The 25,309-nt window shown below is 43.8% G+C and overlaps 1 protein-coding gene across 15 annotated transcripts in view; it reads right to left on the bottom strand.

Annotated features, from left to right (window-relative positions):
* Positions 1–9,255: 9,255 nt before the first annotated feature.
* Positions 9,256–25,309, bottom strand: part of ABI2 (abl interactor 2) — a 110,258-nt gene continuing 94,204 nt past the window's right edge. For all 15 annotated transcript variants that reach the window (XM_066576054.1, XM_066576057.1, XM_066576059.1 and 12 more), the window contains 3 exons: positions 18,211–18,297; positions 16,829–17,002; positions 9,256–14,254 (listed from right to left, as the gene is read on the bottom strand). In XM_066576054.1, coding sequence (XP_066432151.1) covers positions 14,079–14,254; positions 16,829–17,002; positions 18,211–18,297 — 437 coding nt within the window. In that variant the 3' untranslated portion in view covers positions 9,256–14,078. The remainder of the gene's footprint in view (positions 14,255–16,828; positions 17,003–18,210; positions 18,298–25,309) is intronic.

Genomic DNA, 25,309 nt, shown 5'->3' with positions numbered 1-25,309 from the left:
AGGTGTCCATTTTTGGGGTATAGATCCTCATTTTATTGATTGCAAAGATGTCATTTTAAGGACAGTTTTTTTTCTCTAAAATATGAAATTTTATTTCTTCTCCTCTAAATTGCGTTAACTCCTGACAAAAAAAACTGTGGGGTCAAAATACTCATGACCCTCCTCAGTATATATATATTAAGGGGTGTTGTTTGTAAAATGGGGTCATTTGGGGAGATATCTATCATTCTGACACCTATGAGCCTTTGCAAAGTTGGCTTGGTGCAGGAAAACAAAGTGTTCCTCAAAATATTGATGATTAATGTAAAATTTGTACGTCACCGAAATGGTTAAAGAAAAATTCAAAATTGCTTCCAGAATAAAGTAAACAGATGGAAATCTATATGTTATCAAAAATTTGTACAGTATGTTTGCACATATTTCAGTTGAGTTATTTCAGTTGAAAATGTGGGGAAAAAAACTTTTCCAAAATTTTCACAATTTTGGCTCAAATATCTACGAATTTTATCGGTCTATTTTTACGACCTAAATGAAGTACAACATGTGGTGAAAAACAGTGTCAGAATCACTTGGATATGCAAACCCTGTATGGAGTTATTCTATGTTAAAGTGACATGTCAGAATTCCAAAATTAAGCACGATCACTGAGGGGTCAATGTTTTTTTTATCCTGTAATGTCATAGTGTTCTAAAGAAATTTTGGGATAGGGAAAAGAGAGGTTCCTTCGCACTCATTGGGGACGGGAATACGGAGTGGGAGAACTAAATAATAATGATTATACAGATCACAATAATGCCACCAGCATAGTTTTTTTAGACTTAGTTATTTAATGAAGAAAAACACATTTTTACCTGTACCCATTTTAAGAACGTGGATATGAATAGTTCCCTCGATTACAGGAGCTGTCAGGCAAGACACTGGAAGAACCATATCCCATATAGCCAGATGAAAAGGATAAGGAGTAGAGATGAGCGAGCGTACTCGGAAAAGCACTACTCGCTCGAGTAATTTGCTTTATCCGAGTATCGCTGTGCTCGTCCCTGAAGATTCGGGTGCCGCTGCGGCTGACAGGTGAGTCGCAGGGGAGAGCGGGCGGGAGAGAGGGAGAGAAAGATCTTACCTCCGTTCCTCCCCGCTCTCCCCTGCAGCTCCCCGCTCCGTGCCGGCACCCGAATCTTCAGGGACGAGCACAGCGATACTCGGATAAAGCAAATTACTCGAGCGAGTAGTGCTTTTCCGAGTACGCTCGCTCATCTCTAATAAGGAGGAATCGTTCACATAAAGAAGATTTTGACCGTTAAACGGAAATTGAAAAAAAACGTTTCAAAGAAAAGAAATCTCCAAGCAAATTGATTGAGAATGCATATAAAAGGATTACAGAAGAAAAGGAAAATAAATATGGGGAATGAAGAAGAGCTAATGGGAGGAATAATTCCAATAAAAACTAAAATAAAAATAACACTGGAAGTGATCAGGGAAAGCAAACGGCGTTTGTTACTAAATTTAGCAGCCAGCAGGGCAAAATACCTCAAATTTTAAAAAATAATTGGATTTTAAAAAGTGATCCGTTTTTAGAAAAAAATATAAATACCAATCCCACTTTAATTTTTAGGAAAAATATTACACTACAGAATATATTAGCAGCATCGGATCCTGGCAAAAGAGGAAGAATAACAGAGAAGTTACCCTATCTGGATGTAATGCAGGAGGGGAAAGAAATGCCGCCGCTGCCAACATATTTCACACAAAACAAAGGAAATTAATGTGGAACAAGAAGTCATTAGCATAAAACAAAGAGTGGATTAAGATACACAACAAGTAATGTATTTATCGGAATGCCCCTGGGAGAAGAAGTACATGGGAAGGACGAAAAATGAACTTAAAACACGGATCTCTAAACATAGATATAATTATAAAGGCATGAGCCACAGTATCCCACGTCATTTTATGGGATCTCATAACGGTGAAAGCAAAGGGTTAAGGGTCACCCCCATAGAGCATATACAATCAACATCTATGGAAGAGTTGCAAAGAAAAGAAATGGACTGGATTTTAATCCCCCGTGGTCTTAACGAGCAATTAGAAAAGATTTAGAAGACGGTATAGATTTAGTATTTTAATAGTATTTTTAGTTATTTTTTATGATTATGTAATGATTTTTATGATCAATTATTTTTATATTTTTTTGGGTTTTGGAAGTATTCACTTCTAAGGCTATTTGATTACCCATCTTAACCCCTTAACGACCAGCCCATATTCTTTTTACTGTGTGTGTGGGGTTGTGTGTGTGTGGGGCTGTGTGTGTGGGGCTAGGTGTGTGGGGTTCTAGGTGTGTGGGGCTGTGTGTGTGGGGCTGTGTGTGTGGGAGGGTGTGTGTGGGAGGGTGTGTGTGGGAGGGTGTGTGTGGGAGGGTGTGTGTGGGAGGGTGTGTGTGTGGGGGGAGGGGTGGAGGTGTGTGTCGGTGGGGGTGGGTGTCTGTGGGGGGGGAGGGGAGGTGTGGGGGGGTGGGTGGCTGTGTGGGGGGGTGGGGATGTGAGGGTGGGGGAGTGTGGATGGTGGGGGGGGGGGGAGTGTGGATGGTGGGGGGGGGGGGGGGGAGTGTGGATGTGGGGGGGGGGGGGGGGAGTGTGTGTGGGGGGGAGTGTGTGGGGGGGGAGGGAGAGTGTGTGTGGGGGGGGGGAGAGTGTGTGTGGGGGGGGGGGGAGAGTGTGTGGGGGGGGAGGGAGAGTGTGTGTGGGGGGGGGGAGAGTGTGTGGGGGGGTGGGAGTGTGTGTGGGGGGGGGTGGGAGTGTGTGTGTGGGGGTGGGAGTGTGTGGGGGGGTGGGAGTGTGTGGGGGGGTGGGAGAGTGTGTGGGGGGGTGGGAGAGTGTGTGGGGGGGTGGGAGAGTGTGTGGGGGGTGGGAGTGTGTGTGTGGGGGGGTGGGAGAGTGTGTGGGGGGGTGGGAGTGTGTGTGCGGGGGAGTGTGGGGGGGTGGGAGAGTGTGTGGGGGGGGGGGGTGGGAGTGTGTGTGGGGGGGAGGGGGAGTGTGGGGGGGGGGAGTGTGTGGGGGGGTGGGAGTGTGTGGGGGGGTGGGAGTGTGTGGGGGGGTGGGAGTGTGTGGGGGGGGAGGGAGTGTGTGGGGGGGAGGGGGGGGTGGGAGTGTGGGTGGGGGGGGGGGGAGTGTGTGGGGGGGAGGGGGGAGTGTGTGAGGGGGGTCAGTGAGGGTGTGGCGGCAGAGGAGTGGGTGTGTTTGTGTGGGGGGGTGGAGGAGTGGGTGTGTTTGTGTGGGTGTGTGAAGGTGGGGGGAGGGGGTGTGGGGTTGTGTGTGTGTTTGTGTGGGGGATGGGTGTGTGTGGGGGTAGGGGTGGAGGTGTGAAGGTGGGAGGAGAGGGGGTTGTAATTGGGTGTGGGGGGGGTATGGATGGGGGTGGGTGGGTGGTGGTGCGTGGAGGGGTGCTTGCGTGGGTGTGCGTGTGTGTGTGGGGGGGGTGCAGGTGGGGGGGGGTGTAGGGGTGTGTGTGTGGGTGGGAGTGTGTGTGTGAATGTGTGTGTGTGAATGTGTGTGGGTGGGGGTGTGCGTGGATGGGGGTATGTGGGTGTGTGTGGGGGGGGTGAGTGTGTGTGTGTGTGTTTGTGGGTGGGGGGGTGGGGGTGGGAGCATTCCACGAGAACCCACAAAAATAAATTGCACTGTGGATGTTACTGCAGATTTTTGGTCTTCTTCCACAATGTCATTTTCTAATGCAATGTATGTAATCCGGTTTAGGAGGTCACCTAGCAGAGCCGAGTGCAGCTGTTCCATATTACGAGGGCCGTGTGTACACTATGACAATATTCTTCCTTAGAAGCAATGCTTCAAGGGCAGACCAGCTCCACTGATGGGACATGATTTTGTACTGAATCAGTCAAAAAAATGATTTAAACAAATTGGATGCATATGCAGAGGCTGTATAGAGCTGGAGTGCAGTCATAAATCCTGAGGCTTGGCTTGTGTTTGATACAAAAAGTGCATGATGTCCAAGTGTCACATTCTATAAATTGTATTAAGGCAATTGTAAAGCCGTGGATGGAATTTTCACCATGTGCCGATGTCTTTCGGAAGAAAAAGATGGGGGAGAAGGTTTTTTTCTGTTATACAGTAAATTGCGTTTCATTTCTGTATGTCAGAAATGTGAAAATTGGATAAAAAGAGTTAATAGAAGCCAAGAACAAAACCTGCTTTATTAGGTCATGTTTATACAGGTGGACAATCCGCAACATTTGTAGTAGCAGCAAAGTTCACATGCTGCAGAAAAAATCTGCTCATCTCTAAAAAGTATCTGGTCCTTTAAGGGATTTTACTGCCCTATTTTTTTTTTCCTTTAGCTACCAAGATTATTTTTGCTGCGTTTTTTTTCCGGGATACATGGGGCTATTTTTATTAAATATCTTTTTTCATTGACTTTTTTTTAGTTTTTTTAATTTTACTGGGGGTAAAAAGTAAAAAAAAAAAAAGTTCAACATTCCTAGTTTTTAAAATTTGTATAGTTACGCTAAAATAAAGGAAAGGAATGGATTCCTCATTTTGTTTCAGACGTTTCGATATACAATATGTATGGTTTTGGATTATCTATGTCCCCCATGACGTCATATAAGACCTCTAGGAGAAATGCACAGGTTTTGCTTTATTTTTTTATTTGATACTTTCCCACTGTAGCTGGGGCATCCATAGGAGCTCCAGTTACAGGGGAAACCATCCCCTGTGGTGACAATAGTTACTGGCAGAGCTGATCAGGGTCTACTACGACCCCGCAGCTCTGCTATAGCAGGGAATCCTGGCCTTCACGTGACCTCTGGGTTTGCGTAGTGAAAGAAACACTTCTACTTTAGTACATATCGCTCATTGAGTGATGTGTACTGAAGAAAGGAGGCAGAACGGGTTAAAACCCACTTCTCCCACCTCCTCTGAGTTATCAACTATGACTAACAGTTGCCATCCCGTCCCGTTTCTGATTGATTACAATTTTACATCTGGCTGGGCTTCAAGCCCGGGACCAAGCGCCGTATATTTACAGTTCTTGGTCCTAAATTGGTTAAAACTGGTGTGGAATTTAAATCTGGAACATGTAAATTTTATTGCCGGAATCAACTTCTTCACAACGAAAATCTAGATCAAAAATTGCAGCAAATGGTGCAGGTTTTGATGTAGACATTCTGCCCCATGTGAACATGCCCTTAGGCTGCTATAGTATCACCAATCCTTGCTCAATGAAAGCAATAGCTTCGATGGCACTTTTTTTTTTTTTTTTTAACGCTTGGTTGGGTTCATAATCCCCAATTCCATAGATAAGCTGAAGGACAGTAAACTACCTTTGGATGTCAGAGGGAGCACTTCTTGCAGTTTCCTTTCAAGACCCTGACATATCAAGTGTCCCTAGAAGGTGGACAACAATCATTCTGAATACACACACAACAGCAAACTGTGCTTTAATACTTTTATTTAGGACTTGAACAGGAGCTCTTAATACACAGCAATATTCATTCATAGAGTGAGGGGAGGAAACAATTCTCCATGTCACTTTGGAGGTGATTTATTGGCACATAATAGAAACAGAAATTGTGGCAAAAACAGCTGACCAAATCTTTAAGAAACCGGTCTCCTAACTGCTCCGTACATCTTAGGAGAACTATCATGCCAGTCTTGTGAAGGAACACCAGGAAAAAGAAAATGTAATGGAAATCCAAGCGCTAGAGCTGCTCAGCGTAGCATTATCTTGTCATAGGTTAAATGCGTCAGTATATTCTATTACAGTTATAAGCCACTTCCACCCTTATTGTTCCTGTGCTATAATTACTACAATTAAAGTTACAGTACCTTACCTCATGATGCCACTGTCAACTTAATAACCCATCACCACTCCGAAACTCACAGCTGCACTGCTTTTCGCTGCGTTGAATCCTGTTATACTTCAAGCATAATACATAAACCCCCAACGGATGAGATGGTGCTGTTCAGAAAGGTCATGCACTTGCTAGTTACAATACTTTCTGGTGCATTTGGGCTTTTATTCTAGATTTACAACTTCCACCAATTCTGAGGATATTCACCTTCATTCCTACAGACCTGTAATTGAACTGCAAGGTGCCACATGCCCTATAAAGCCAGTCTGACTTAATGCTGAACCGGGTAACACAAACTGTACCAACAGCTTAAAGTCTGCCAGTTGCATCAGGCACTTTTTAGGACATGTTACATAGGTGCCATTCATACATGTATGTCCTCCTGCTAAATGTATATACAAAACTGCAACTACCTTTGTTGGTCTTCGCTTACTACTATTACAGATGGGTGTAATACAAATGATGGGGTGTATAAAGAGGAAACAAAAGCCTGAGATAAATTTGAGGGATAAAATGGAGAACACAAGCTATAAATTTACCAAGCTTGACCTATAATGATGATGCATGGCATGGGAACAATCTCATATTGGTTCAATGGTCAATGTCTAGCTCCAAGGAACATACACAACAGAATGGATTTTCTTTTCTGATTTGGTATAGAAAATTGGCCAAAAGCCGTCTTGCACAGTTTGCACCATATTTGTGTTTGGAAAAATGTGCAAAAGAGTCAGAGAGAAGGCATGGCCGAAATGAGACCAAAACCTGGACACACAAGCTGGAGAAAACCAAGTCAAGTGATCGGTAGATCAATTTAGACGGAAACATTTAAAGATGCAGCCGATTTATCATCCCGCATGTGTAACAGCAGACAGTTGAAGATGCGCCTGATTTATGACTAAGTTTGCAATAATCATTAGATATTAGTGGTAAATTTTCATCATTCCCACAGATGTTCCATTTTAAGGCTGAAGTGCAGTTCCATCACTGGTTATATGAAGAATACACAAAACACATCTTGGTTAATAACTTTCCTCTTTCTTACATATTTCATTCTGATCTATAATTTCTATTAACTGGCCCTGCTTTAGCAATCATAGGCACGGCCATATTTCAGCTTTGCATGGTTTCAGTATTGAAACATCAAATGACAAATGTATATCATTTGCAAATAGTGTATTCATAGAAGTCTAATATGTCAGAGCATGTTTAAAGGTTGAAGTACTGTACAATATTCTCAAACACTCCGTAGAGCTATTCACATTAAGAGAAAGACCTTGTGACCACCCACCCCAGTGCAAAGACCAATGACACCATTTAGGACTAGTTCACACTTTGGCATTTATAAAAGGAAAAATATTTTCAAGCCAAAACCAGGAGTGGAGCTTACTGGCAGATTAATGTCCATTCCTAGTATTGGCTATGGGGAGGGTTACTGTGTCTCACTAAGGAGAACCAGCACCCCCTCTCCCCAAAGTTGCATCAAGGGTCTCTCCTCCAGTCAACCAACCCTGCTCTGTACTAACAAAGAGCAAGTACCCCGAAACAGCTTTCTGCAAATGGGTGTCTGGTTCGACAAATATCCTTAGTTATGCTGAACAGTTCGTTGAAGAGTTGGATATTGACTTCCAGGGTAGCTGTCTCCAATAGGCAAAACAGACAAGAGAATTTGCTTTACTTCTGGAAGTGAGACAATTTGCAGACTAATTTCGACTACAAAAAAAAAAGATCAACGTGTTAACGGGGCCGAATACTGGTTTACTCTACAGCTAATTTCAGAGAGCTGTGTAGTTTGTAAAGCTGTAGAGGTCTCATATTATAAAGTATGCTATACCAGTAGCTATTGATTATCCTTCCATACTCAACAAACTCTTCCCTTCAGGCAGGCAGAAAACAGATATCTGACCGATATGCCCTATACAGTGCAACAGATATGCTTAGCAAGACTAAGTAAACTCTGCTGTCCATGTAGCTCATACCTGAGAAGAGACATCATTGTGTGTGTAATGCTGCAATGTCTTGAGAAAACCAATGCACATTTACTTGCGGCTATCCTCTAACAATGTGGGGGTGCCGCATGTGCGAAACAAGATGCACTTTTTTAAATTTTGTTTGAAAGGGCAAAAGACAAAGTAATCATTTACATGATACGAAGAGAAAAGCAGGCACACGAGTATATGTAAAACACTTACCATTGAGCCACATGAATGCGTAATGGATACGGATGGCTTTTCAGCCAACATTCTCAACTGAGGGGGCCAAATACCATAAGCTATATTTGTGTAAACTTTCTTGGGTTGGGAATACATTCAATCTACTAGAATATAGAATATTAATATAGCTGCATTACTTCTGCAGTCTTCTACTTCATTTATTTTGTATGTGTTACAAGTCTGCCTATAAAATATACTATGTGCTACCAACTGGCAGCAAGCTCTAGTACTATCCACAACATGTACATTTTGGGTAGTCCTCGTATTGTATCACTACGGTGCTATATTCAGTGCCAAGAACAGGACTGGTTCCCGTAAGGAAAACTGAAGGAAAAAAAACTCCCTGGCAAAACTTTTCAGAAAGGTCTTCCCTGCTTTGTCTGGACTGGATGTGTTCCTTAGCAGCGTCGATACTAGTCCAGTCGAGGATTACACCCATCTGAATGCTGCCTTAGGGTGCTTTTACACACAACGATCATCATTCAGATTATCGCTGGATCGTGCAAAGCTGAACAATAATTATTGCTAGTAACAGGGCAACGAATAATAGTTTGCTTATTGTTTGAAAATCAAATGACGATCGATCCGTGTAAACAGGCAGTGGTCAATCTATAAACGACTGCCTGTTCACTGTAAATGGAGGCGGGTGACCAGAAGTGATCTTTTTCCCACTCCACCTTCACTGAGCGATCATTGCTCGGATGACAACAACCATCCTGTGTAAAAGGAGCCTTAGGCTCTGTTCACATTGCTGTCAGAGGCTCATTACAGCACAATGCGGTCTACCAAGCTCGGTTGGGATTAATCTGTGTTGTGGCTCCTGTTATGAACAAACCGTCATCTCTCTCTTTTCATACAATTGAGTATTTGATTCATTATTAACAGGTTAAACCTAGTGATGAGCGAGCATACTCGCTAAGGGCAATTGCTCGAGTGAGCATTGCCCTTAGCGAGTACCTGCCCGCTCGAGAGAAAAGGTTCGGCTGCCGGCGGCGGGCAGGGAGTGGCGGGGGAGAGCGGGGAGGAACGGAGGGGAGATCTCTTTCCCCCACCCCTCCCTCCCCCTGCTCACTGCCGCAACTCACCTGTCACCCACACTGGCAGCCGAACCTTTTCTCTCGAGCGGGCAGGTACTCGCTAAGGCCAAAGCTCGCTCGAGCAATTGCCCTTAGCGAGTATGCTCGCTCATCTCTAGTTATAGATAAAGGCACCTCTAGACTACTAAGAGAATTTAAAAAAAACAAAAACATAGGTACTGGAAGAAGAAACATAGGCACCATGGTTGTCATTGGATGTGGCTAGACATACTATACTGAGTAAATCTGAGGATTTAATATAGGGTATCCTTCTAGATATCACAGGTCAAAATGTCACTTAAAGGGTTGGCCAGTTGGAAACTATTGAAGATTCTTTTAAAAAAAAAAAGGCCATCAATAGTAGATCAGCACTGTTCCATCACCACTGAGCAGCTGTTCGCTTATGCACCAAGCTGACTTCTGCAAGAAACAGGCAGCTCCATTCCCACTGCAGAGGCCAGGCTTGGTATAACAGGCCATTGACTTCAATAGGAACTTCACATGCAATACCAAGCCTGGACAATGTCGTCGAAAAGGAGCTCCAGAAATCAGATCAATGTACGGACAGCAGATCAGCATACTTCCCAGGTGGGAAAACACAATAATTCTACTATTGATGACCTATTCTAAGCATAGGCTATCAGCAGTTTATAACTAGACAACCCTTTTTACCTAAAAAAATGAAAGGCCATCATATAGTGCTCATATATTCTATAGCCTGCGCTGTAAGGGTTCTATATCCACTGTTACAGGATGGTTTTTACATTGCAGAGTCTATGGGATGTCATTAAAATGATTCGCCTTAAAGATCTTATTCCAACAAAAGAAAATGTTTTTGGAGTGTGCTGAAGTTTTGATTTACATGACATTCTGGGTTGGAAACTACTACTAGCACCTCCTATCTACAACTGGGGTGAAGGGATTTAAACTATATACCCATCTCCGGCCATATAAGGTCCGATTCAAGTCATATTCAAGTCAAGGGTTACTTATGGATTGTCATAGGACAGTAACAAAATTACAACTGAACAGGGTACAGGCACACAACCTGGGTAATAAAATAACAAAAATGGTTGGGCAGCACCGGAGCAGCTGTTTTTAATTCTACAACTCATTGAGACAAAACGCAAACTAGATAAATTCTGGTGCAACAACAGAAATCGACACAAACCCTGAACGAAAGGAAATTAATTTGGAGTGAAGGGTTATTACTTTATAGGAAGTAAACGCACAGACAAATGTTCTGACCTATATCAGGTTAAGGCAAATCTAACACGGGGGTTCTGCAAGTCTATGTCCATACGGCTAATTAATGTATACTTCATCAGTCAACGCAATTGTCACCTCTACCTGTGCATGCAAAGCATCAGCTCCAATCACATGTAACTCATATACATTGTTCTAGCCGCAGCCACCCTGAAACAGATCTCATCCTATATGCTCGCTATCATCCATGTAAATACACAACTATACCTGTAAATATTAGAAGCAACTTTCCTAGATCTTTTAAATGGTACTTTGGACGGGGTGATTATCACCCAAATTCACTGCTTCATGTCAATACGACCTATGAATGTAGGCAAGCTGGCTGGAATGATCCCGGCCAGCCCCATTCACCTCAAAGACTATTACCTGCATTTAAGCGCAGGAGTTAGAGCAGGAGGGACAGATGTTGGCTACTTATGCGCCTGACAGGATTAGTCACACTTTGGGGATCCCCCGAATAATCACTAGAAACAGCAAATTCAGGCAATAGCCAGCAAGGGTACACGCAGCCACCAACAGGGCACTGAACAAGAAACCGCTCACTTTTTGGAGTTGCTTGATTTTTAGGTCACCTATAAGCCAAGCGACTATTGGCCCATGTAAACAGGCAGTCATTCATCTATGGATTGCCTGTTTGCAGTAAATGGAGGCGGGTATCCAGAAGAGACCTTCAGCCAGATCCCCCTCCATTCTCTGAATGACCATCGCTCCTGTGTTGGACGGCTATCAGACCCTTTGTCCCGTGTAAAGGTAACTCTACTCTGCATTCAGCATGGCACAACTTAGTCCTCTTTCCAATCACAACTTGGGATTTGAAGCATCCAACTGAGTCCTTGAAGCTGCAGGGTCTAGATAGAAATACTGCAGGGGTCATAAAATGACAGACATGACTACCTAGAAAACTACTCTGAATATTAAGTAATATCACAAAGCAATTAACTAGTTCCTAGAATGGATGACTCATGAACACTTATGCATTTTGGATAATTTTACAACACATTCAAAGGGGAATGGCTTTGTGGAAAAGGAGGCGTAGCCTAAATACGCCAAAAGTTGTGCCAGAATTTTGGTGCAAAGCATCTCAACTAATAGGTGGTATTAAGTTAAACTAGACTGTCTTATCACAGTGACTCTACCAAATGACAAATCAGTCAAATAGACAGTGTAGACAGACTAAGTACTTTTAGACAGGCCAACTATTGGGTGAAAAAATGCTTGAACAGGCGCGATTCTGACCGATAGTCATCCAGGGTAAAAAAAAAAAAAAAAAAGGGGTGATCTGACAGGGTACTCTGCGAGAAATCACTCATTAGTTGCTTCATTTCAGCTCGCTCAACTCGTGAGCGACTTCTCGCTCAGTATTAACAGGACAACTGCTCATCTTTGAGCGACTGCCTGTTCACAGTGAATGGAGGCGGATGGCTGGAAGAGATCTCCAGGGCGTTCGGCCTCATTCACTGAACGACAGTTCACAAGAAAGAGAATAGCCGGCTGTGACAGCTGTCAGACACTTAAGTACCCAACAGTCATCCGTCTAAAAATTCTCTATTAGACAGTATTCTATACCCCATTATTATCCACCAATGCCATCGGCAATTAATTTAATCAGAAGAGTGAGATAGAAAGGCAAATGATTCCTGAGATCACCGCTTGACCGCAAACAACTGGTAAGATGTACAAATAAGTGTTAAACCACTACTGAGTACTGCCAGGTCTTTTGGTTTTTGCAAATTTTTACGATTGTCTCCAACACAATACTAGGAGCGCCACAACAAATGGCATGAGGCACAATGAAAGAGGGCGATACGGTTAGGCCTTTGAAAAGTGATTAAGGATCTTTACTAAGGTCCCTATACAAAGGCGGATTATTGGGCCTGCACCTTCCTACGAAAAATTGTTTTCTCAACAATCAGGTCACGTAAAAGGACGAACGATCAACGATCAGCCGATGAACCAGCACACTTGTTGATCGGGTGATCATGTTTCAGCGAGTATACAGATGCTCGCTGATTGGCTGCACACCTTCCTATGTAAAGAACAGCTGTGCAGGTGATCAATGACAGCTGTATGGAAACATGCTTAGCGTTGGTCAGTGGTCGTTTACACAAGCAGATGGTGTGCCCATGTTAACAGACCTTATGTTCAGGTTCCAACAGCATTAGGTAAATTGCCTTTAAAGGTTGTTACCTGATCATCTGTCATCCTGAAAGAACAGAAAGCATAAAACTGCGGAGATAACCAACTTTTGCTTCTTATTTAATGTCAGACTGTATATTATATGTACATGAGCTGCACGTTCTCCCCTTTAGGCCTCATGCACACATTGCAGATGTGATCAGTGAAAGAAAGAGGAGTATAAATCATTCCATTCTACTTTCTGTACGTTTCAAGTCCAGGTAAGACACTGATGAAGAACACTGTCCAAATCTGCACTGTGTGAATAAGATGTAAAATTCATAATCTACTTCCCTAAATAACGCAATTTCCCTACTTAACACTTTCCAATCCACTGTCTGACGTCTTCCTACATTCTGATTGAAGCTTGTACAGCTCCAATGTCAGAAGACGTCCGACAGGGTATTCTTACCATCTATTGCCAGCCACTCCGCTGTCGGAGCCTCTTTGGTGCACACACACTGGCTTTAGCCAGCAGATAGCACAGTTGTACAACAGCAAAAAGAGAAAGCCTTTTATGAAAGGGTTAATAATCCGACACAGATTCATACTGGATTAGGAGAATAGTACTGCATCTATACAGTTCTATTTGTACAGCAGTTTAAGATAAAAGAGTTTGCTTAGGTTTTGTAGGTCATTGGTATAAATGGCTATCGATGAATGTCTTTGGGTTATTCTATCTAGATCACATGGCTGCCGATGTAAAGATCCAAAACAAAATCAGTCTGAAGGTGCTTTTAGACGGAACACTTATCGTTTCAACGAGTGAAAGTGAACGATAGTCGTTCGGTCCAACGATGAGCCAACAACTGAACGACATTGCTGAATGATGCTCGTTTGCTCAAAGTAAAGATGTGTCTGCCTGTCTGAACGAGAGCGAACGAGAATCGGCTTGTCTAAAAGGACCCTAGATGGATCTAACAAAACTGGCTTGATCTTTCTATGATAACTCAGAGGAACAGCTCCGGAGCATCGTCCTGGGCTTCCTGTTGTAAAACAATCTCTTTGGTGTTCTCAGGGTAAACACAAATGACCCAAGTATCCACCCCTAACAGCTGAAGGTATGGAGTGATAAGCTTCTAAGTCACCCATCTCTCTATACAGCCCTAAACATTTTAAGATTCTACTACCTACGTCACACTGGCAGATATTAAATCTCATTACTCCTGATAGATAATCAGAATATTGTGTGGAATAAGGGTGAAGTTGAGCTCATAAATGTCATAGACCTGTTCAAATGTCTTAAAAACACCCCAAGTCCAACCAACTTGGGTCAATTAGCCAGAACTCCTCTGGAGCAGCAGGAAGATCACATCTGATCAAACAACTTGTATCACTATTTCTTTTAATGGTCAGAAACAAAAAGCGGAACAAGATGAAGTGGCTCAAATGACAATGATCCTCTTCAGTTTATTAAAGGGCCCCCCAGGGGCTCATGGAAGTCTGGGAAGCCTCATGGTTCTGTTCAGGGACGTGTCTGTTGTTGGGTCATCATTCTGAATAGTGCATGATTGACTCCACATAGTTGCCTGGGAAAAGCCCTGTCACCCCATTCATGACTCCCTCGTACCATCCGTCGTCGTTCTTCTTAATGACATAGATGATGGCTCCTTCCTGAAATGAGAGCTCGTCTTCTTTATCTTTTGTATAATCGTAAATTGCCACAACTAGAAAAGGAAGAAAAAAAATAATTGGTATTGTTTATTTCAAAGTAGGTGAATTCACTTATGAGGAGCTGAAGATGCTGGGAGAAATCTGAAATGGTGAGGCTTTATACTCTGAACATACAGATGTGACTACTGGGCCACGTTCAGATGTTGCGGAATTGCCATAGATTTTCAGGGTGGAATCTAAGTCTGCAGAAATTCACAGAACATGAGGGTGGAAACCCAAAATAAACTGCAGCAGAAAAGAAATCATCACAGAAATTGGAGCATACTGGAACGTAGAAGGTGAAATCTTTTGAGAAAAATGATATTTTTTTTTTGTGGATTTTTCCAGAAAATATGTATTATATCTCAACTTGGCCTTAGATAGCTGCTTGTTGAATAAGTGGATCTGTCCTCTCTTTTGACATGTCTGTTTTAGTAAATACATGCCGTCCCCTATTGGATCATCCTTTCTTATATCAATTCTGTGTTGTACTAAAACAGACATGCCGTGAGTGGAGGGTAAGTCCCAAGTGAATCACAGACCCCGCTATGAATCCTTCCTTCAATGCCTGATATTTACATTCTTCTCCTATTTCCACTACTGGATACAGTTATACCCGGCGAACTGCCCCACCTACTAGTAATCAGGAGTTACATTATGCAGGTTTAGAACATGCAAATATAGTCACTAGTATAATTGAATCACACCAATTCCCCACTTCAACCCTTTCCCACCCCGGCAGTTGTGCCTTAAAGCAGTGGTCCCCAACCTTTTTGGCACCAGGGACCGGCTTCAAGCAAGAACATTTTTACAAGGCCCGGCAGGGTTGGGCGGGGCATGGGCGGGGTTTGGTTATATGGGGCGGGGTTATGAAGGGGGTTGGAGTGTAGTGCATACTTATTTAATGACATTTAGAATGTCCTGGCAGTACACACATAGGGCAGTATAATATATTCCCCCCCCCCCCCAGTACACACATAGGGCAGCATCTAATTTATCTCCTCCCCCCCAGCACACACATAGGGCAGCATATAATTTATCTCCCCCCCAGTAATTAGCAGCCCCCCCCCCAGTAATTAGCAGCCCCTCCACCTGTAATAAGCAGGCCCCCCACCCCTCAGTAATAAGCAGGCCCCCCACCCCTCAGTAATAAGCAGCTCCCCCCCCCCCAGTAATAAGCAGCTCCCCCCCCCCCAGTAATAAGCAGCTCCCCCCCCCAGTAATAAGCAGCTCCCCCCCCCAGTAGTAAGCAGCTCCCCCCAGTAGTAAGCAGCCCACCCCCCAGTAGTAAGCAGCCCACCCCCCAGTAGTAAGCAGCCCACCCCCCAGTAGTAAGCAGCCCACCCCCGTAACAGGCTGCCCCCCCAGTAGTAAGCAGCCACCCCCCCAGTAATAAGCAGCCCCCACCCCCCCAGTAATTAGCAGCCCCCCCACCCATATACTTACCTTCTTCCCGCAGTCAGCGTCGGTCCCTCTCTGCTTGCCCAGACGTCAAGTGTGCAGCCCTGCACGCTTCCTCTCCGAGTCCTCTCCTGCGGAACTAATGAGCAGGGGACTCGGGGGAGGAGGATCCTGGTTGCACACTGACGTCAGTGTGCGCCGGACAAGCGCGATTACCAGCGGGGAGCTGCGGCGCCCCCGCTGGTTATCGCCTCAGTGGTCAGCGGCGTCGGCACGCCACGGGCCACATAGCACAAGGCAGCGGGCCGGATTCGGCCCACGGGCTTTGTGTTTAGAAGAAAAGTTCCGCGGACCGGCGCTAACCACCTAACGGCCCGGCCCCGGTCCGCGGCCCGGTGGCTGGGGACCCCTGCTTTAAAGCAACCTTATGGGGATTTTCCCACTAGTGACAAAACTCCAATACACAAAAAGGGGATAAAATTTCTGATCGTAGGGATCACCTGAGGTACCAGCAGTTGAACACCCAACAGCTGTGTACCTCGAGTTCCCCATGTGAATGGAGCAGGAAAAGGGAATAAATGTCCTTACTGGGAAAACATCTTTAAGGCTGAAATTGGCTGTGATCTTAAAGTTTTTTCACCAGAAGTAGTGATGGCAAATTGCTAGGATGTATCCTGACTTTCTGATCATTGATGGTCCAACAGCAAGAATGATACCAAGAGCTCATTCACACGGGCGTATTGTCACTGCATATTATGCAGGAGAAATAAATTGCAGCATGCTCTACTTCCCTGTGTATTATACACAGCCCTTGTACGGGCTGCGTATGAAACGCTGTCCACACGCATGCATTCCAATACACAGCCGTGCTCTGAACAGAGAAGGGAATTTGGAGAAAAAAAAAAACACTGCACATGTCTGTGACGTCATATTCCTGGGCATGTGCAGTGCCAATCACCGCCCATACGCGATCTTTACCAGCTGAGCATATGGGCTGCGATGCATACAACAGTGCGTTGTACTTACAGCGTCGTATGCATACGCCCGTGTGAATGAGCCTTAAGATTGAATGTTTAACTAGCACGGCTAATCCTACAGTCTAGTGTAAACCCTATGGTCAGTCAGTGCACAGTCTAATGGTTCCTCCTGTGTATGGGAGATAAATGCTACAACCACTTCTCACATACCCTTCTCTAAGTAAGTCCTTGGTGCCCAAGGTGGGTCTTCTTCAGCATATGGGTCACTGTACTCTACTACTGCAGCTTCTTCCTCTTCATAGTCTTCTGGAGGTGGAGGCGGTGGAGGAGATTCATCAAATACAGGCTCTTCTGCAGGAGGCGGTGGGGGTGGAGTCTCAGAAACTAAATTAAAAATGAGAGAAATTATGGAAGAATAAAGTATATTTAAAAAAAGTACACAATGTATTTATTGACAATACTACAGGTATAGTGCAAGGTTTGGAAATAAAATAAGTGAAAGGGGTTGTCCCGCGCCGAAACGGGTTTTTTTTTTTTTTCAACAGCCCCCCCGTTCGGCGCGAGACAAACCCGATGCAGGGGTTAAAAAAGAAAACCGGACAGTGCTTACCTGAATCCCCGCGCTCCGGTGACTTCTTACTTACCTGGTGAAGATGGCCGCCGGGATCTTCTCCCTCCGTGGACCGCAGGGCTTCTGTGCGGTCCATTGCCGATTCCAGCCTCCTGATTGGCTGGAATCGGCACGTGACGGGGCGGAGCTACCAGGAGCCGCTCTCCGGCACGAGCGGCCCCATTCAGAAAAGAAGAAGACCGGACTGCGCAAGCGCGTCTAATCCGGCGATTAGACGCTGAAAATTAGACGGCACCATGGAGACGAGGACGCTAGCAACGGAACAGGTAAGTGAATAACTTCTGATAACTTCTGTATGGCTCATAATTAATGCACAATGTACATTACAAAGTGCATTAATATGGCCATACAGAAGTGTATAACCCCACTTGCTTTCGCGGGACAACCCCTTTAAAGGAATCCGTCCCCAGGTTCATGCTGCCTGAACCACCTGCAGAGTAAATCAGCGACAGGCGTATGTATCAGACTCATGTGTGTTTTATTCTGAAACACTGCGGCGTTGCAAAATAACATTTTGTTGAAGATGTAGTCACAACGGCACTGCGAGTCAAGGGGCGCCGCAGCGCTGGACTCTCCCTGTCTGCCTCATGTAGAGGGACTGCATCTTCAAAGCACATTTATCCTGCAACTATAGTGGCTTTCCGAATTAAACATACATGGGCCCAATAGGCATGGCTGTCCCGGGTTCATGCTGTAGGTGGTTCAGGAAGCACGGACTGGTGACAGGTTCTCTTTAAGCGCGGTAATAAGAGATTCTTATTTTAGCCATAAGGGTGCTTTTACACGGGATTATATCACTCCACTGCAACAACCCCCTACCAATAAACCTAGCCAACCTCATTTACTGTGGTTCAAATTCAATTACAATCATTTGCTTTTCAGCACAGATCATTGTATTATACAAAATACAGGGTTTTATCAAAACACATCTTTACTGAGATTTTAAGTCCCAAAAACTTACTATTTTCTTGAACTCTAGCCACGAATCCCATCAAAGGTAACTGTGGAGTTACCTGCAGTATAGACGGGGGTGGAGGAGCATGCGATACTGCGAGGAAAGGGAGAAGCCGTTAGTGAACAACATTTAAACTGAATCTCAATATACGGTATATTATACTGCAGCCGTTACTTCAGTGTATTATCAATCTATCAGCGGCATTGAAAGGGGTTGTCCAGGATTACAAAAAGGAGTTTGTGCTGCAATACCCTACAATGCCCACCGACAAATGTGCTATTCCATAGACACTTAAACAAAAGCAGACTTATTTTCAAGTCTTTGACAACGCCTTAATGTACAGTAGTGCATGCTATTTCACCACGGAGGCATCACGGCACACTATTTGTAGAACACAGTATATTACTCATGCATTTAGGGGAGTAGGGTTCTTTGGCATCATCCTCTTTACAGGGTACGATTCATAACTGATGCACAAAACGTATCTGTTATATAATCCCATTTCACACCCTATTGTAACAAAAACATAAAAAGGCAAAAAAAAAAAAGCAAATCTGGTATTGCAACTATTAAGTAGAGTTTCTAATATTTGCTGGATGGTGAAGGCAACAAAACCTGTATTAATAAAATATAGCAGCTGTGATGACAACGACACTACGCTGCACGTTTCTGGAAACTGGCCAATGGTTATCTAGTACACACGGGCGAGGGGAGCCGCTGTATGTTCTGCAGGATTTAAAAAATTACTGCCAAGGATTTGCAGATCATAGAAAAAAAATAATTTGATTCCGAGAAGTTTTTAACCATTTCTGACAGGCAGAGCCTTTCATAAGGCAATCTGCATTCTGGATACACAGCTAAAAACAAATGGCTTCAGGTATCAAAGCAGATTGGAGGAAAAGGATGCTTTGTTTTGAGGGCCATAACAAATGCTTCCCCGGTAGTTATACCCATGTTTAGTCTCACAGTTTTCATTTTGTAACCTCCACTGGAAAAGGTGATCATAAACTGAAGTTGCTAAGGACAACAAGGACTCTTTCCCCTTTAGTTTTGATACATAAGACCTTTTCTAGGCTGTTCAGAAATTATAATCTGGATGCGCGTGCTGCAATATTACCTACTCGACAAGGAGAGCAAAGAATAGTCTTGTCAGCCTACGTAAATGGCACTTACTAGGCTAGGATAAGGGCACACAAACACCGGTTAATTTACCAGGTGCATTCGAGTCTTAGGGTCTCCCAAATTTTCTCTAGGGAATAGGAGACAAGTGAGCAGATGGCAGTATCCAGTGCCCAGAACTTGTGACGGCAGCTCGAGTTAGAAGCGCTTTTAACACTTAAAATGGTGACATTCACATTCCAAGAGCAGCATCTGGTCATCAGTTTTCTTCACTTGCGTGGGAGGACACCCTTCGACGATCATCATCAGTTGAGTTAGACATGCGGTGAAAGCGTCATGGATGTGGAAAATGAGCATTTGTGGGTGCAACAGTTCTAAGGGTGAACATTGTGTGAGGACAAATGAAAGGAGCCTTGGCGAGGCACCGGTCGGTCTGACAATATGAGTGGAGCAAGTGGTTATGGAAGACTGTCGGTTGAGTATAGAAAAGACTGCCTGCCAAGTCAGTATTTCCATAGGATCTGTGCACACCATCCTCCGTGAAGAGCTGATGATGTAGAAAAGTTCCTCTAGGTCTGTGCCGCGAATTCATCAAAAGAATACTTCTGCTCATCGGGCAGCCCTTATTCAGAGGTTTCTTCAAGACAACAACTTTGAAGTGGTTCACCACGCTCCATACTCACCTGACCTTACAACCTAGTGGATTTTGGCTTTTTCCAACGATGAAGCTCCGTGTTCGCACATTTTGCGTCACTCTTGCATTAGCAATATTCCAGTGGACAAAGCAGACCCCGTAAAGAAGTGCTCGCAGCGGTCAGGCAATCAACATTATGAAATAATGTGTACGTTAAGAGGGACATTATGTTGAGAAGTAACAATACTCTTTCTTGAGCAAGTAGTTTTTTTTTTCATTCCTTAAAAAAAAGTGACAGTCGGAGGCCTTAGAACTTGAATGGACCTTGTAATAGTAGCCCTCACAACAAGGAAGACGGAAAAGGAGAAGTCTGAAATGGTGTCTAGTCACGTGCGTGTTTTACTAACAATAGGATGAGAGCGGTGTACCAAAACAAATGGAAGAAAGTCATACAAAGTTGATAGACATGTTCTGCATTAATTGGCTTCCAAGGCGATCAAACTTTTTTTTTCCCCCTTTGTACAGACTGTTGGTTTGGTCACAGAAGAAAATCTGTTCTACACCAAATGATCATTAAGGAGCTATCATGGAGCTATCAGCTCAGAGTGCTTCCATTTCCTTGTAGTTGATGCAGTTGGGTAGAGAGCCAGAAGGTTTTAGAAGGGTTGTCTGGAATTTGTGGGATTTTTTTCTATGTAAAGGGTTCCTTAACAATCAGCTGATTTGCAGAACCACTATCAGTACGGAAAGCGTAGGAAGCAGATTGTGCTGTCTGTCCTGCAGCAGCCTGATTTGGTAATGCAGGTGCAACTCCACTGAATTTAATTGGGGCTGTGCCTGCACTACGTATGGCACAATTTGTTTCTTGCGCTATCAATACTGACAATGGTGCCAAGAATCAGCTGATCGGTGGGGATCCTGAAAAGCAAACTTTGCCGATCATCTATTGATAATTGTCCTAAGAAAAAAATCCCAAAAGTCCTAGACAACCCCTTTAAATTTTTATTTTACGTGATGGCATACCATATTGCATTGAAGCTAGTCCTGTCCAAGAGCCATTCCACACCTCCTACTTTTTGACATCTAATCTATATTTATGCTTCTGAGGTTTCATGCTCATCTGTACAGTGAGCATGTGCAACATTTCTGAGGCAGCTTCCAACACGACTTCCTTGCACCATTACACTATTACCACAGACCGCTCCGATTTACACAAAACAATGCAGTTTCTCCTATATAGGTTGTACTAATGACATTAGTGTTGTATTTGTTTCCATTCATTTACATCCATCATGATTTAGTAAAATTGCTGCACTCCTCCTGGTGTAAACGGGCACAATCAGGGCTCTGAATCTGCTAGCATAAATAAGATGTTTCGCTCTAAACATCGTTTTGTAGATATGCCTGACCCCGCTATTGTCTATATTTTACACATAATACAGTTTTGGAATATTAAATTAAGCAGATTTGTCAGCCCCTTAAACCAGACTAAATAAAGCTCCATATGCCATGGCACAGCCTACTGCTCTCATATGCCTTAGTCCACCTGTTATCAATGCTCAGAGGTGTACATATGATGAATGTCCTCTATGTATCCATCTCCAAAATTACTGACACCCATCAAGAAAATGGGCAAATATCATCTAAAATAATAGGATTCTAATGTTTTTCAAAACTTTTAGGAGAAATTGTGCACCACTTCTATAGTTAATGTTTTGTTTTTTTTTCAAATGAGGAATAGTCTATACGTTCAGACTTAATGGATGAAAATTATTGCCAACATAAAAAAATATTTTATACTGAGCCAAAGAAATGTTCATCTTTGGGCAAAAAAAACCTCCATTCTTTGTTATGACCATTTCCCGTTTCTTAGGGGTAAAAATACGAGGTTATAGACACAAGTAAAGTCCCTCTGTCATCGATCAGCTATCACCTCAAACACAATTAAGGAGGTCGTGCAGATTAGAAGGTGGTTATATAGAAATAAACTTACCATTAAATATTACACTTCTGCTACAACACAAAACCACTTTTTAAGTGGAATTATTTTTGTCAAAACAGTCCTCATCTAGATATTGAGGTAACATACTTGCTACGGCGGCCTCCGGTGTTTTTACAGTGGCGGTGGTCACAGTAGCTCTGTCCCACTGCCATGACTGTCTTGTACCGGGGTGATTCCTGTTACTGTGCATGCTAGCCAAGGACAATAAGCACACTACAAGCTGCTGCTTCTCACCAGCACTTGGTAAAATTAGGTGGCCGCTCTGTGGGGGCAATCAAAAGATACCAGGGGGCGCTATAAGTAGTATAACAGCAGTATCTAGTATTACTTCAGTTGGAAACATTCTGTTTTATGTGCTTTAACAGAGAAATGTAACACTTGGGGCAACTTCATAATTGGGCGAATAATGAGCATTTGTGCGTATGTAGATAAATAAATAAGAGCTAGAAAAGCTGAAAATGTGCCAAGATGATGATGCATTAACAAACTGCTCCACATACAGGGAGGAAGCTGGTAAGAGAAGCCCCAGACCCTAGAATAGACTTAGAACGGTAGTTTACATTTTTTTTAGAGTTTTCAAATTTTAAAATCCCCTGTGAGACTTCATTTATGTGACAAGGCGTCTGGTCCCAAATGTTGTGGGGACTAGATGAAATTAAAACCAAAACCTTTTCATTTCACAAGAAAAAGACTGTGCTGTGCAAACAGAAAAACGTTCAATACCCACTGTAATAAGGTGCCAATCACTGATGCTTTGCTGGCTAGTAGTACAAGAGGGGTCCTTGTGAAAAGTAATGGCATAATGATTTCACTAAAAAGTTGAGGAATTTAGGCTAACATCTGTCCGGCAGAAGGCGGATACTTGTGTGGCCGGCCCTTTCAGAAAAATAGTGACCCTAAATATCCATCAAAATCCACAAATTGAGGAACATTGCAAAATTGAGATTGTTTCTATATTGTATCTAGATTTGAAGCCTGTTTAAAACTTGTGTAGAGTGCTGAATTATCTATATGGATTTAGAGTACTTTTACGCAGAGCAATAAATCACTGGAACGAGCAAACATTTACACGCGCAGATAATAGTTTACATTTTTTGTACTTTCTTCCTTCAGTCCATTGCCGGCCTATCAGGGCAGCCGGTAAATGCCTGGGAATAGCACCTTTTACATGCAACGATTGTCAAACGACAAAAGACGATTTTAACGCCTGCATAAAATAACAGCGAAGAAGCAAAATAAATCATTCATTGTCCATTCGTTGGCCATGTTTACACGGAACGATTAGCTTTTTCTTTCGCACAATTCAATAATTTATTGCAGAGTTATCTTTCCGTGTCAAAGGGCCCTTAGTGTCGTAAACCCCTCAACAAGCATTCTCCAACCCTTGTGAAGCACACGAAGTGGTTATTGTCACCACAGGATGGCTCACAAAGTGTTCTTGTGAAAAAAAAAAAAATCACGGCGTGTGCTCTTCTGGGCCGTTCTCACGGAGGAAAGCCCATTCAATGTGAGGAGATGCATTAAAATCAGACAACACAAGGAGGCTACTGGATCCAGATGCTGTTTGATTTTATTTGTAAATCATTCAAATTGAAACAATTTTGTTACACACGGCACTTTAAGGGCTCATTCACAAAACTGTGATTTCCACATGTTTTATGCCCTTCATGCATGGCCGCGTGACACGCGGTGAATGGAGTCAATGAAAGTACATGGATTTTCATTGATCTATTTACGTTAGCGTGTAAAGTAGATACACGCGAGAAAAAGATGGCAGCATGCTCTATTTCTGTGTACCACACAGCAGGAGCCCTATACTTTTGTGTGGGTAGTGTATGCAATGCTGTGCATACTAAATACATTGTGCATGGGCAACAATTCATACGCAACACTGCTATGAAACAGAGTAGGGAATTTTTTTTTTCTAAATACAAAGTCGCACTGCGCCTGACCACATACGTGAGATACACTGTGATACGCAATAACACCCACTGCCATATGCGGTTTCTGCTGGCACTTACAGGCATTGAATTTAATTAATGGCTGAGTGCTGCCTGTGATTGGCTGACTGCTGGGACCAATCAATGGCAGCACTCAGCTGTCATTTAATGAATAACTGAGTGCTGCCTGTGACTGGCTGAGCGCTCAGCCAATTAGATACAGCTCTTTCAGCAGGCAGGGATTTTAAATCCCCGTCTGCTGAAACAGATTCAGAGCAGTGCAGGGAGAAGACAGGCTAGACGCACCTGAGCCCCGGCAGCTGAGGAGAGGTTAGTATATATATTTTTTTAATTTTTAAACACATTCTAGGGATGATTTTTCAGGGAAGGGCTTATATTTAAAGCCCTTCTCCGAAAATCCCTGCAGGGCTTGCTGGCAGCACATTGCTTTCAATGGGACTGCAGAAGCGCCAGTCCCACTGAAAGCAATAGGAGAACATCTTGATCCTCTTCCACAGCTGTGGCAGGGGAATTCTTCAGCCTCGCCGGGAGTTCCCTTGTCACTGAACACTGACAGTGCTGTCACTGTGTTCCGTGACAAGGGGACACCCCGCCAAGATGTAGAAATCCTCTGCTACAGCTGTGGCACAGGATTCTTTACTCCCCGCGGGGAATATTTACACAGCAGTGACGGAGAGGTGAGTGTGTGGCACGGACCTGCATTTACATGCGTTTGTGCACGTATGTGGGTGTGCGGTTTTGTGCGCACCAATGCACGCATACGCACATGCTCGTTTGAATGAACCCTTACAACAGATTTCATCATATGCATTGCAAAGGCTGAAATCTACAGCGAAAGGCCGCCTGCACATGGCCTTGTGCATTGCAGAATCCGGATCGGGTATCCGCCTCCAAATTCTGCAGCAAATACCTGCTATAGCATGCTATGGAAAAGCGCTTTTTTTTTTTCCTGACGATAAGCGGAAAACAATTGCGATTTCCATTCATGGGGAAAGGGGGAGATCGCAGCATGCTCTATTCCTTGGCGGATTCTGTGCGGACAGTTTCCACTGAAGTCAATAGAAGCCGTTCGACCCGAGGCCCTTCCACAATTCTCATCTCCAGCCGGCACATTCGCAATACAGATAAGACGACTGCGGACAGGTACACGGGGATCACCAGCCAGGCAGAGTCGGATCACGCATGTGGAATCCAAACAGTTCATGTGCTGGCGGCCATATGCTGTTGGAAAAAAAAAATCTCGACTTGGTGTGGATTTTAAATTACACACCACTGATCAATTTCCGCACTAATTTTCTTTCCACAAAATGTGGATAACATTTATTAACCGCTTAAGACCAAGCACTGTAGATATATGGAGCTTAGTCCTGGGCTTTAATCCCTGTCTAT

The sequence above is a fragment of the Eleutherodactylus coqui genome, chromosome 8 (genome assembly GCF_035609145.1).
Source record: "Eleutherodactylus coqui strain aEleCoq1 chromosome 8, aEleCoq1.hap1, whole genome shotgun sequence".
NCBI classification, from domain to species: Eukaryota; Metazoa; Chordata; class Amphibia; order Anura; family Eleutherodactylidae; genus Eleutherodactylus; species Eleutherodactylus coqui.
The sequence above is the reverse complement of the archived record's forward strand: the minus strand, read 5'-3'. Positions and strand labels throughout refer to the sequence as shown.